General features: G+C 32.4%; 1 protein-coding gene across 1 annotated transcript; it reads left to right on the top strand.

The window, feature by feature from the left end:
- Nucleotides 1-813: 813 nt before the first annotated feature.
- On the top strand, nucleotides 814-12,548 carry LOC110103107 (CBS domain-containing protein CBSX1, chloroplastic-like). Its single transcript, XM_020831676.2, has 8 exons — nucleotides 814-1,176; nucleotides 4,746-4,833; nucleotides 4,914-4,978; nucleotides 7,645-7,693; nucleotides 8,990-9,042; nucleotides 11,518-11,633; nucleotides 11,976-12,033; nucleotides 12,112-12,548. Exons 1-8 carry the CDS (start codon nucleotides 976-978, stop codon nucleotides 12,184-12,186), a joined length of 705 nt encoding a protein of 234 aa, XP_020687335.1. The 5' UTR covers nucleotides 814-975; the 3' UTR covers nucleotides 12,187-12,548.
- The last annotated feature ends 984 nt before the right edge of the window (nucleotides 12,549-13,532 follow it).

Raw genomic sequence — 13,532 nt, 5'->3', positions numbered from 1 at the left:
GCTTAGAATCCCTCTATGTTGCTCAAGTTATATTCTAGGAGAGAAATTGATAGAAAGCAAAATGGGTCTACTCTGCAACCAATCCATGCTAGTGATCAAAATATAGCTTGGCATGGCATTCATTCTAGTTTTTAATATTTCTTCGTGATCAAAATATAACTTAAAATTCTAAGACGAATTATAAGGAAGAAGAATATTATTAAACGAAGCCTAAGGGGCCAAATATTGAGCCTGAAGTAGTGCAAGGCTGAAATTGATAATGAGGTTAACGACAATGGGGTTATAGAGAGCGGCCAGAAGAACAAGAAGAACTGCCGCTGCATTTACTTTACACTGCATTCACTTTACTTCAAGCCAGATAAAAAATATAAAAACCTGCATTTACTTTACATTCAATTAAAAAACTCTAAAATATTTTAAATACACTACAATGCTTTTATACTGCATTCATTTTTCGGATAATCAAACAGCCTTTAAATAGTTACAAAATATTTCAAATGTATTATATTTTTTTTACTGTAAATTACACACTTTTAAAGATAACCAAACAGCTCATTAATTAATTAAAAAAATATTTTTCCTTAAATCATAAGTGTAACAATAAAATTATATAACATTAAAATCACGTGCGCATTTGCAAATTTGAAAAAATTGCGGTACTGACAGGATATATTTAATATTTTCTTCCATCTTTTGATTTTTTTATGGTTATTTTTCGCGCAAATTAAATGGAGTCGGCTGAAGTCCCGCCTGGAGCGGCAGCGGGACCCGCGTTCGACCGGTCAGGTGCCCCAAAAATCGCGCATGGAAGTTTGAACGCAGAAGCGTCGGCTTTACCGAACTCAAAAGCAATTTTGAATACCCCATCCTGATGAGCAACGCAGTTCTTCCTCTCTATTTATATCCAGCCCTAAACGATTCTCTTATTTTCTCGGTAGATTTCGGATTCTGAGAAGCGAGGCGGGAAGGGAGGAAATGGAATCTCTGCTAACTGACGGTTTTGCCCTCCATCCGCGGTGTTCTGCAGCAGCTGTCCTACGGCCGGCGACGGGGGGATCATTCGCGCAGCTTTCTCGCCCCCTGATGCGTCGGCGATCTATACACCTGTCTCCGGCGACTGCCAGCAGGATATCCGCCTCGGCGACGAACGGGTCTTTGATTTCGAAATCGATGCAGGTGCGGCTCTTAGATGATTCCCGTATTAGTATCCAGGGTTTCAATTTTTTAATGAGTTCGAAATTCTTCCATTGAGATAACTATAAATGGCTATTATGAAGTATACGTGCAACCTGTGTAGTTGTAATTCTTATGATGGTTTGTAGCGGTAGAGTTAGGAATTTTGTTCAATGGACATATATAAATTAATTAAGTTTTTAGGATGCACGAATTAAATGTTTATTATAAACATTAAATAATAAATATCATGTGGATAGTAATATATGTCTATTATATATAAAAATATACTAAAAAATTATGGCGAACAGAGCACTGGCAATTCCCTCTGCCATAGATTTCTGGAATTAGAATTTTTTTTTTTAATATTTAGTTAATTGAAAGTAAGACACTGCCTATTCCAGATAGCAAGGCACGTGGCCAATTAGGGAGATGGATGGCTCACTGCTAGTTACAGACCAAAATTTACGCAGAAGTTAGGGAATATTGTGCAAGGCTTGATGATTCATTACCTTAAACTACGAACATAATTTATGAATATGCACAACAAAATCAACTATAGAAAAAGGAAAAAAATAAAGATTGATAAATAAAGAAATCATATTAGTCGGGATGCGTAGTATCACGATCTGACTTGGAGGCTCGAATTAATGAGACGGGTACAGAAGATCGAATGGGTTTAAAATTTTATTTGCTAAAATTTTTAACAATAACTATTTCCAATATATTGTAAGGGCCACTAATCTCTCAACTGTATTTTAAGTAATTTGTAGTAATGATAAGCAATTAAATGCAATTAGAAGAATCAATATCATTATCATAATTTAGAAATATAAGTACTCACCTCGATTTATAGGACTCGGTGATTCACCTTACTCCACCGTCGTCAATTTAACACCTAAATAATTACATCTAAGATGTTTTCATCGTCATAATTTTGAAATTATACCTAAAATAAAAAAGTTTCTATTTTGATCTATTTTCTTAGTATATCGCGAAACTAATTTTACTCTAAAATTTTAAATTATTATTTTTGAACAAGCTACATTGCTCTCTCACTCTCTTTCTTTCTCTCTATTCACAATATAAATTTTAAATAAACAAAATCTCATTAATAATATATTCATCTTCTTCCTAAAAAGAAAAGTCCTAAAATCAAATTTCTAAAATAAAATACAAAAATTTTCTTAAACAAATTAATATTTTCATTATATATATAAATAAGAACATTTCTTTCTCAATTGTCAATGTTGCTCACAGCTCTGCCCCCGACCTTGCACAGAACTCGCTCGCAAGTCCTTCTCCCTCGCTCCCCCCTTCTATCTTTTGACCCCTCTTCATTTTCACTCTTCATTTTAAGGAAATGAAACTCTCCCCATGAATAAAAGAGGCGCAGAGAAACCAGAAATCTATGAGCTTTGAGAATTTAGGTCCGCGCTTCTTTTATTGACAATGAGAGTTTTAATGAGTTTATGTTTCGGAGTTGATTTTCATAAGGTGGATTAGGTTTTAGATAAGACAATACCTAGAGATTTCACCCTCATTTTACTAGGATTTATAATTTGAGTTTTGGTTTTCCATAGGCGCAAGCCTGTATGATTAATTAAACCTTTCGATAATGAGAGAGAACTTTTGATTATGGCTAGTCGGTAAATAGGTCGCAATATTTACCTAATTTATAATAATAACAATTGTAGGGTTTAAATTTGATATTGAATTTTAGAGTTTATAATTTGAAATTTATCACCATATACTTAAAACAAGTGATGGGGGAATGAAAACAGGCCAGATCAAGATTCCATGATTCCATCATCCCGAGCTATCATAGTTTCTGGTCTATTGTCAGAGGAGGTGGTCAACTCAACTTGACAGAAGAAACTTTATTGGCAACTATGGGTTTCTTCGTCCAAGAATACTTCGTAGATTTGAGGTGGATGTTTCCCTAAGATGGTGAATTTAATTCAATCTTAGCTAACAAAGGGCTTTATATCTTATAGAGCGCACCTTATAATTCATTATTGAGGAGGATTTTAACCATTAGGGAATATACGAGCTTTGATTATGACCATAATATAGTGGTGTCATTTTATAGCAAAATCACTCGGTCAGAGGGCACATGTCACATCCTTGCTGGCAATGAATCAACTGAGAATGAATTATAGTAATACATTCCACAAGACATTTGCTCTTTGTGGGCTAAAGTTATTCTTCAATTCGTCATCCCTGCCAAACCGTTGCGAAGTGTGGATGAATTTTTATTTTAAGTTTTTGTGATTAAATTTTTATTTAAATATTTAGAATTTGATAGATATTATATTTTAAAATTTTAATAGGCTTTGCGAGTTGACCCCTCCAGTTGAGATTTACATTGCATTACTTCTTTTTTTATTTCTTTGCTTTTAAAAAGATCTCATGTACTCTTAGAACATACTATTCAATGAATATTGAAGTAATCCTTTGGAGAAGCTTAGTAGCCTATCCAAATTGAAAGTATTTGGTGAGCTTCTTGTTTTCACCTCTTCCTCCATATCATACACATCCAAAAATCTAGCTGCCAGTTGGATCTTCCTCACAACCTTAAGAAAAACCTAAACCGTTCAAAGGTCATCTTCAATATCCTCTCCCGACCTACATGATGAAAATCCTAAACCATACACCTCTCGTGTTCACCATTTTCAAGCACCATTTAGGCCATCCCCAACCCTTCGACCACATCTATGCTCTCTTCTACATATCAACTAGGCCACTAGGCCTAATTCCTCACTTGATCTTTCAAACACACCCATTGTAAGCCAAATTTAAACCCTCTTCTACCCATAAATCCCATTAGATAAATCCATCCTATCATCACCTCTGGCACCCTCCAATAGCCCCTCTACATAAAACCGCTTCTACCTCCTCTCCAAAGGCTTCACCTGAACACTACGGGGAGGGGGAGAGAGATTCCAAATCATAAAAAGTAATGAAGCAAAATTTAAAGCAAATTCTAAGTTGTAAGAATAAGACAACTTTTTTGCTACGAAAAAGAGGATGTTTCTGTTGCCACAAAAAAATAGGGTCTTTGTGTGCACTGAAAAGTTTGCGGACTTAGATAGAGTGGTTAGATTTCACCATTATTATAGAAGCCTACACGTTTGAATTCAATAAACAACCTCGCTAAATTTAGAGATAAATTAAGTGCTTCAACCCACTCCAAGCCCTACATGTGGGAGGAGCCTTGTTAATTAGGTATGTCTTGCTATAGGAAAAAGATGTGTCAGAAAAATAAGTATCGATTTTTAGTCTAACAGGATGGAATTGTGTTGTTGATTCTAGTATGATTATATATGCTAAAAAAGTCTTAAAAAGTATTGGTTTAATCTAGATTGTTCATTGTGACCCCTAATGTCTTCAGGCAAGTGAAGTTGAAATGATGTGGGGCACAATCATCCTTTACTATGACTATTTCTAAGTAGTATATAGAGGTGTTGATCTTCTGCTTTCACTGGCACTATCCATGGGCTTCTTGATTACCTAAATAATTTGAACTATTTGCAATATTATTGTAATGTGCCTTATTTGCTGATTTACAGTCAAACCGCGGAGTTTATGCGATTGGCGATTTTATGACAAAAAAGGAAGATCTCATCATCGTCAAGCCATCTACTTCAGTTGATGAAGGTTTTTAGGTTCTGTTTAATAAACGTTTTTCTGTTTCAAGTGTTCTGGTTCCTTATTTCCATCAAAATTCATGTTAACAGCTCTCGAAAAGCTAGTGGAGCATAGGATCACTGGTTTTCCTGTGATCGATGATGATTGGACATTGGTAAGTTCTCGTTACCCTTTTCAAACCTTGAATTATTGTTTTTTTTTTTTAATCATAGTTCCTTTGACTTTCATCCTAAGAAAATAATTGAGGAAATGACATCATGCTACTTTATATACATTCATTTATATAAATGCTTAATTATGTTTTCTCATCTTTTTATATGTTTCATTTGTTGTGAAAATGCAATTATGAAGCATGATTGATTACAGTATTGTTTCTTATACTCTAAGAAAAAGAAAAACAAGGGTGCCAATAGGAGCTTAGTAGCAGTTTAGATGACAACAAGGATGCCAAAAGGAGATTACTGGCGGTTTAGATGACAAACTTGCCATTCTAGGTGAGTTCTAAATAAGTAACTACCCTGCCAATCTAAGTCAGTTCAGGAGAAGCAACTACTTTGCCAATAAGAAGCAATTACTTTGGCAACCTAAGCAAGCTATGAAAAAGAAGTGAACTTGTTATGCTAGTAAAGCAAAAATAACTCAATTTACAATGGCGACATTGATAAAGGAAATAGATTCACTCTCTACCAAAACTAGGAGTTCTTTCAATAACAAAGACACTCTTAACCCTTGTTAGTGGTTTAAAAAAGTATGGAGACCAAAGGAAATTTAGGCAGTCCTCAACCAAGTTTTTGTTGAAGTGAGAGGTTCTTCCATTTTCAATGTTTATTTATCAGAAAAAATAACCTAAACTTTGGAGTCATGATCCTAGATGCTCTCCAAGTATTTGGGTAGCCACATTTATGAGTGGATGAGTGCGCCAAATTGAGGGATAATCTTTCCTAGATTACATTAAGTTTCATAGGATTTAAGATTATGTAGACCCACATGTCGACTCACTTATCAAAAAAGCAGAACAATTTAGTTGCACATAGCTTACCTGAATATGACTAAAGTTGCGTAAACTATATGGAATGCATAAGAGTATCCAAGCCTACTAAAGTGACCACCTAAGGGCTGAAGTCACCTTTTTCTCTCTTCTCTATTGTAATGGCCACCGTCATTAAAATAATAATAATTTTATTATTATTTGAACTAGCCATTATTCTAAGGGTTTTTTTTAATAATATTTTGTTGGAAGGTAGTGGGTAGGTTAAGGATATTATGGAGGGATAATGATTTATATCCTCTTAAATTTAACTAAATGTTTTAATGTCCTCTAGGCTTTCGCAAAATATCAAATGCCTCCCTTATGGTGTCTTTTTCATCCAACATCCATTAGTTTTATGTTAAACTAATCCTCTTCCCTTGAACAGATTAGAAAGATAGAGATGTTTGATGTTTATCAAATAAATGTTATGCTAAAATTCCAAAATTCTAAAAATATATCTAAACTGTTTTTTTTTTTTAAATTAGCTTAGTTTTAAGGTGAGTAAATGATAATTACTCTATTAAGATAAAAAAGTCAAAGACTAACTTTTATTTGGAGATTCACCCTTTTTATGTTATTATTAGGGTTATTTTTCATATTTCATGCATGGAATTAAGTGATGCCCATAATTTATGCATGGAATTATTAGATTAAATTTGATTTAGGTTAAGATTCCCTTGGAATATATAAATTGATCATTATTTATAAGCTTTTCATGGATAAATTAAATTCATAGTAACTTGATAAAAATTTGAATATTCCTCCTTAAATAATATCTTTCTCTCTTCATAGGGCATGTTGGTTCTTCTCACTTTAGAAAGTTCAATATGACCAACCAAATTCTTTCTCTAACCCTTTCCGGCTAAAAGATCTCTTTCTCAATTTCTCTCAACTCGTAAATCTAAGGGATTGAGTTGTATCCTAGCAAATTAAGTAGATGAAAGAAGAAAACTAGAACTATAAAGAAGAAGGGGAAAAGAAAATAAGGATGAAGTCATCATCCGCTAAAGCCATGATTCTAGTTATCACTTATCTAATCAACAAGTTTCCACTATACTCTTTATCTTCTTTTATAGTTTACCTTAAATTCTTTCCCCAAAAAAATCTCCAAAGTAATCTCCAGACTATTCGTGTATGGCCAATTTAATCCTAGAATATCACGTTGCTTCAATTTAGTCCATCAAATATATAAATTGATCCACAATAATCCCTCAATTTATTCCATACTTAGCTAAGCTCCCTTCCAGAACAACCCTAGCCTTGCTTGAACTTTGCTAGCTTTGAGTCCTCTGTTGACAACAAAGCTAGGTATGCTATGTTTATACTATGCATTTGCTTCAATTGTATGTGAACCGTGAATGTAGTATGGGTTTACAGGACCTGACATGCATTCATACAAATAGTTGAGGAGTCTTTAGTTACCTGGGTATTTAAACAATGTATATATGGTTAATATGCTTTTATCCATATCTATTCACCCTAACCATGCCTATGTACTCAAAATTGCACACTTAATTTACAAGAAATCGTGTTGAAATGATAACTTATAAGTACACCAAATTTCTAGTGGATTTATATTGTTTTCAGGTCTTTTAGCATAATTTTGGTTCCCTTTGCTATGCATGACAAAGTCTTGTTGCTCCCTGCTTGCAAATATGGTATATTGATTACAATTTTACCAGTTATTCACCTTATCATTTTACTTGTATTAAAAGATTCCATTTTCCAATTATATTTTGTGATAGCTGATCATTGATAAAGAAAATTCTTTTTCACTTTTCTTCCTGCAGGTTGGAGTTGTTTCTGATTATGATTTGCTGGCATTGAAATCCATATCAGGTCCTATTGATATTTTGTTTTTCATAACAATAATTTTAGTACTTTTCATTATTTTTCCATTTAAGGTATATTGCTGCTTATTATTAAATCTATATTATACCTCGTGAACAACATCATAAAGGAACTCACCTGTTTTTGAACTGGATCAATCTTGAATATGCGTACTGTTCCATTACTTTCTCTGATTGTCTTGCTAAGATTATGGCTGTTCAAGCAACATTGTTCATGAAACTTAAAGATGTATCGTCCTAAATATTTCAAAAGAATTAACATATGTTGTTTAGTTAAGGGAGTGAGAGAGAAGGGAAAGGAAGGATGTAGGAGATGGGGACAGCACGTGGGTTTTTCAGTAGCTAAGAGATTACCTTCTAAAAGATTTTATGTATGTATATTGGAGTAAACTTTCAGAGTTTTCTTAGAGTGTACCCTCTAGTCATCAAATAACGAAAGAACTTAATTTATATTGTAATTTGTTTACGGTTTCAGTTCAGTCATAAGCCTTTTTTTTTGTTACTATTATTCTGTATTAAAAAAAATTAACCCCAATCTTCCATATGGAATCTCTATCTATAGACGTCCTTATCTGCTTCTTTTCTTTGATCCGCTAACCAACTAATTCATACACGGTTCAGTCCCACTACTACCCTGTGTTATATACTATATTTCTAGAAAATAGAAGACAAGCAATACAACATGCAATGTGGGTGAAGATAGTTTGGTTTCACTCCATCGGAGATGTTGCTATGTAATTCTTCCTTCTATTTAATACAATTTTCTTCATAAAACAATTTATTTTCTTACTCAAGAGTGTGCACACAAACACTCTCTAATAATTCTCTATGAAAGCCCCATCAAAATCAAAACCCTAAATTTGAATCTTAAGTTTATTCTTAAGAAAACTTCTTGATTATGACTTAGAAACATGTTCCTAAGCAAGTCCTCCCTAGCACCCAAGAAAAACCTTTAGGTATATGTGCCAACATCTTTGTAGCAATGATTTTTTCATAAGAAACTTCACAAATGTAGTAAACTTTCTGTATGCATCATTTGATAGGCTTGATTTTGCACAATTCTTATGTTCATTTTAGACTTCCTATTTTGACAATTGTAACGTATATGTGGTTTGTTTTTCAATATGAAAAGTGCAGCTCATATGTTAGAACTCTATAAGCTTTTGGTCACATGTTTTTATGCTTTTTCCCACTTGCAAATAGCTACATTGTAAGCGGAAAAGAAACCATGCTGATGGTTAAATCATTTTTACTAAATGCATTTCTCATTCTTTCTTATGATTAGGGTGTGGACTAACTGGTAGAAGTATGTTCCCTGAGGTGGATAGCACGTGGAAGGTATGCAACAATGTACTAATATTAAAAGAAAATTAGTTTTTTTTAAATGGTTGAGTATTCTCTTCGTTACTCTTTGGTATGCTATTGCAAAGTATGGAAATGATAAGACTGCTTAGTGCATGATCTCCTGAAAGGGTTGCAAATTATGATGATAAATGTTTTGATACTGTTAAGTGCAATCTTTTGATCGTTAGTTTCATAAGTAACTGTGAATGTGCTTGTGATGGGCTTTTGAAGGAATCAAGTTGAATGAATCCTATCATGCATAATTTCGCACTTTATTTTCTTATTTAATTTTTTTCTTTTTTAAGTGTAGGCTTACATATGTCTTTATAGACATTTAGCAGGTAATATAACCTACAAGATGTATTCTCCTGGATGATAAGAGTAACTCTACACTCATGGAGCTCACAAGAGGACTCACCCAAAAGATCAATGGGTGCCACTCGAACTTGAATATAGCCTGAGTTTTAAAATCTAGTTCAAGCTTATTTTTTAAATTTCATTTCAAATTTGATCCATAAGTAATTAAACATTAATTGAGCCTAACTAATAATATTTAGGATGACAATGATGTAATATATAGCCTTATTACTAAATATAAATGTATTTTAAACTCCCTTTGAAATTGGCATAATTCACCTAGCATTATTTCTAATATTTTTTTAAGTTAAAAATTAATAAAGTAAAATAAAATTATATTTTAATCCAGCTTTTCGTTCAATTTTTTCATTATTCTTATACCTATAAAGTAAATAGTTTTAAAAATACATATGATGAAAATCGATACAAGAATAGAGAATGAGTTATCAAAGAAAAAATTAAGTCATCATTATCTTTATGGTCAGTTTTTTTATCAAACAACAATGAATATATTAATGAACATAAATGAGCAAGTAGGTCAATGTTCAAATTTGCTACATATTTGCTCATTTATATACTGAGTTTATAAAAAATATTAGAACTTTTGTAATCGTCTAAATAAATTATAACTTAAGCGAGCCTCATTTGAATAAGTATTGAGCTATTCATTTAGTGTATTAGTTTATTTACAACCCTACTTTCTGATGATTTTCTATTTAAGGGAAGTTCAGCTCACTGCATTCATTTATCAATGGGACCTCGCCAATCTTATTTATTCATCTTGGTAACATTCATGCACAATATCTCTGCGAACTTACAATAAGTTGGTTGTTTGTAGTGCCGTGTATGGGCTTTAATGGTAAAAGGTTGATCTCTTTTGATTCCAAGAAATACAGATGTTATCTTTGTAGCATTGTTCTAGTTGATTCATGCTAGTAGCCGACATTTTTAGTGAAATGCATGATTGAATGAGCCTTGATGCTTGTATGTGTTAGAAAAGGACGATATATGTGGTTTTCTAGTGCGCTACGAGTATTAAAAGCGGGATTTGCGGGTTTTATTGAGTTTCAGAGCATTATACCTTTGCAAGTGAGGGCACGGCGGCTTGATGAGGCATGTCACAATATAGTTTTATTTCTTTTTTTTTTCTAAATTACTTTTTTTTTCTTCTTTCTTCCATTTTCTTTTTTTTTATAATAATATTAATCAATAATAATAATAATAAATATAATAATGATATAAAAAAAAATGACTGTTGAGGATGATTTCGGTTGCTATTGGAGTTGCTGGAGAGATTCGGTTGAGTGCAGGACTATGACTTGCCAAGGCTGGAAGTAGAAGAGGTAGTGGCTACAGTTAGAGGTCAAGAGAGAAATAGGCAGATGCGGTTGGCCGCAAGAGGGATATATATAATATATAATATATAGTAATCATATTAAGTATAATTTATAATAATATATAATATAATATTATATTATATATAATAATATATTATATATATATAATTATTATATGTAATAATAATTTGCTTTATCTAGTTTAGCAGCACCTCTTAGCATCCACCCCAAGCGTCTGACTGACATTTGTCTTTCCGAACCATCTTTTTCTTGTTGAACCTTTTATGTACTAGTAGATCTGTTTTTGCCTGGTTTCTTTTTTACTGTAGTTGATGTGCTGTGTTTTTCATTAGACTGGTTTTTGCTCACTTTGCCAGACATAAACTTCAGGTTCCATTTAACTGCATTTTCTTCTCCAGCTCTCACTTGTTACTGATGAAGCCTTCGATAGAAATGTGCAGGAAAACATGAATTAGCTCATCTAAAACAGTTTTTAGGTTTAATACATCTAAGCAATATCAATATTTTTGTAGATTCCCTCAACTAGAAAATTTCATATCAACTTGGACTACAAAAAAAACATATCATTTTGTTTTTTATGCATTATGCGCTAGTTTTTGGACATAATTAATGCATGATCCTTTCTCATGAAATGTAAGAAGCTCGAGTTTTTTGTTGTCATGCCCCATTTGTCATGCTGGTCTATGCCAAATTCTTTTCCTTTTTTTTTTTTTTTTTTGGACAACTTGTAAAAACTTTATTCTCATGGTTGCAGAAATTTAATGAAATTCAGAAGTTGTCAAGTAAAACAAATGGCAAGACCGTTGGTGAGTTGATGACACCTGCACCTCTTGTTGTTCGGGAGACCTCTAATCTTGAAGCAGCTGCCAGGTTTTCTACTAATCTTACCACAAATCTTGTCTTGCATAAACTTAAAAAAAATGGAGCATTTACAAAAAAAAAAATTTGAATTCAGTATGTTCATAGCTAAATATTTACATTTATTTATATAACACTTTAATTTAGAAAAGCCGAGAGGTAGATCTAAAAAGACTTGGTTCGAAAATATTAGAAATGATCTTTCTTTATTAGATTTAAAAGAGAATTTGACTTTTAACATCACACAATAGAGAAAAATAATTCATATAGCCGACCCCACATAGTGTAATAAAGGCTTAATATTGTTGTATATTATTTTAAGTACAAAGAACTTAGAAAATTTGTTGCTTGCAGGCTATTGCTTGAAACCAAGTACCGCAGGCTTCCAGTAGTGGATGTTGCTGGCAAATTGGTAAGCCTTTTTCTTCATGCTCCAGCTCTTCAAGTTTTTTTGGTTGTAGCTTACCTTACATATTTTTTTTCTTTGAAGATTGGAATCATCACAAGGGGAAATGTTGTTAGAGCAGCGCTACAGCTCAGAAATGCTAGGGCAAAGAGAGCTTAAGGGAAGCAATATTTACTTCTTATTTCGTTTGTTTGGGACAACTTATTTACTGTTTTTTAAAACGACTTTTTAGTATAAAAAATTTTTGAATTCGAAATTTTTTTACTAAAAAATAGATTTATAAAGTAACAAAAAAACTGTCCCAAGCGAAACCTTACTCATACTCAATAAGTTCCAGTCACTTGTGCATATCAATTCCTTCAATGATTTTGGCGAATAAATCCGAGTCTTTCTACATCTAAACTTGTATGATTTGATTGTATGATCTCTTTTGTTACTGTTATAGGTTTTTTCTTTCTTTTAACAAATGCTCATTTAATCATTGTAGACTAATACACTAACGAAGCTCATCCAATTGTTCAGTGATTAGCAATTCATTTATAGAAATTTTAGCGATACTTCTTCAGAAGAGCACTCTTTGCTTCTGTTCCATTAATGATGAGAAGTTAGTAGCGCTGATACCTCGCCGGAGCTCATTAGCCTTTGTCCTATTGCTACTACTTTTTTTTAATAAATTTGGAGAGAACTCAGCCTTCTAAACTATAAGACTTTGTTTGTGATAATTTTCTTACTACTTTTTAAAATAATTTTTTAATACAAAAAGTTTTAATTTAAGAAATTTTTATGTTAAAAAGCTGCTTCAAAAAATAGTAAAAAAGTAATCCAAAATGAAATCTAAGAGATATCTAAACACAATTGATGTAAACTCATACTTTATTTGAGACGGCTTTTTTACTGCCTCTTAAAGTAGTTTTTTAATTTTTGTATTAAAAAGCTGCTTTAAAAAGCAGTAAGAAAGCCATCCCAAATGAAGCCTCACTTAAATTTTTGAAAGGAAAAAAAAAAGGGAAATTTACCTACATATCACTTTATAACATTCTATTTACATATCTAACACTCAAAACTTTAATATTACATAAATACCACCCTATACTATTTTAATATCAAATATACCACTCATATTTTCTTCCTATCACTCATATATTTCATTTCTACCACTCATATTTCATGTAAAAATGAACTATGGGTGGCATGTATGTAATATTAAAGTTTTAGGTGTTAAATATGTAAATAGAATAGCATAAAGTGGTATGTATGTAAATCTCAATTATAAATCATAATAATACTAATATTATTCTTAATATTAATTAAATTAAAATGAGAATTAAGAAAATAAAAAAGATTTGCTCGCTAGAAAATCCCGTAAATCTCGTCGAAATCACCGCCTCCGACGCCGAATCTGTCTCTTCCCGGATTTCCTGCACGGTAGCTCGCCAATTACACCCCACTCATCGTTAAAACGAAGTAAAATAACACTTCGTTAATTTTCCTCTCCTAAGTTCTCA

Source organism: Dendrobium catenatum, unplaced genomic scaffold (genome assembly GCF_001605985.2).
Source record: "Dendrobium catenatum unplaced genomic scaffold, ASM160598v2 fragScaff_scaffold_1684, whole genome shotgun sequence".
NCBI lineage: Eukaryota > Viridiplantae > Streptophyta > Magnoliopsida > Asparagales > Orchidaceae > Dendrobium > Dendrobium catenatum.
This window is presented reverse-complemented; position numbering and strand designations above follow the sequence as displayed.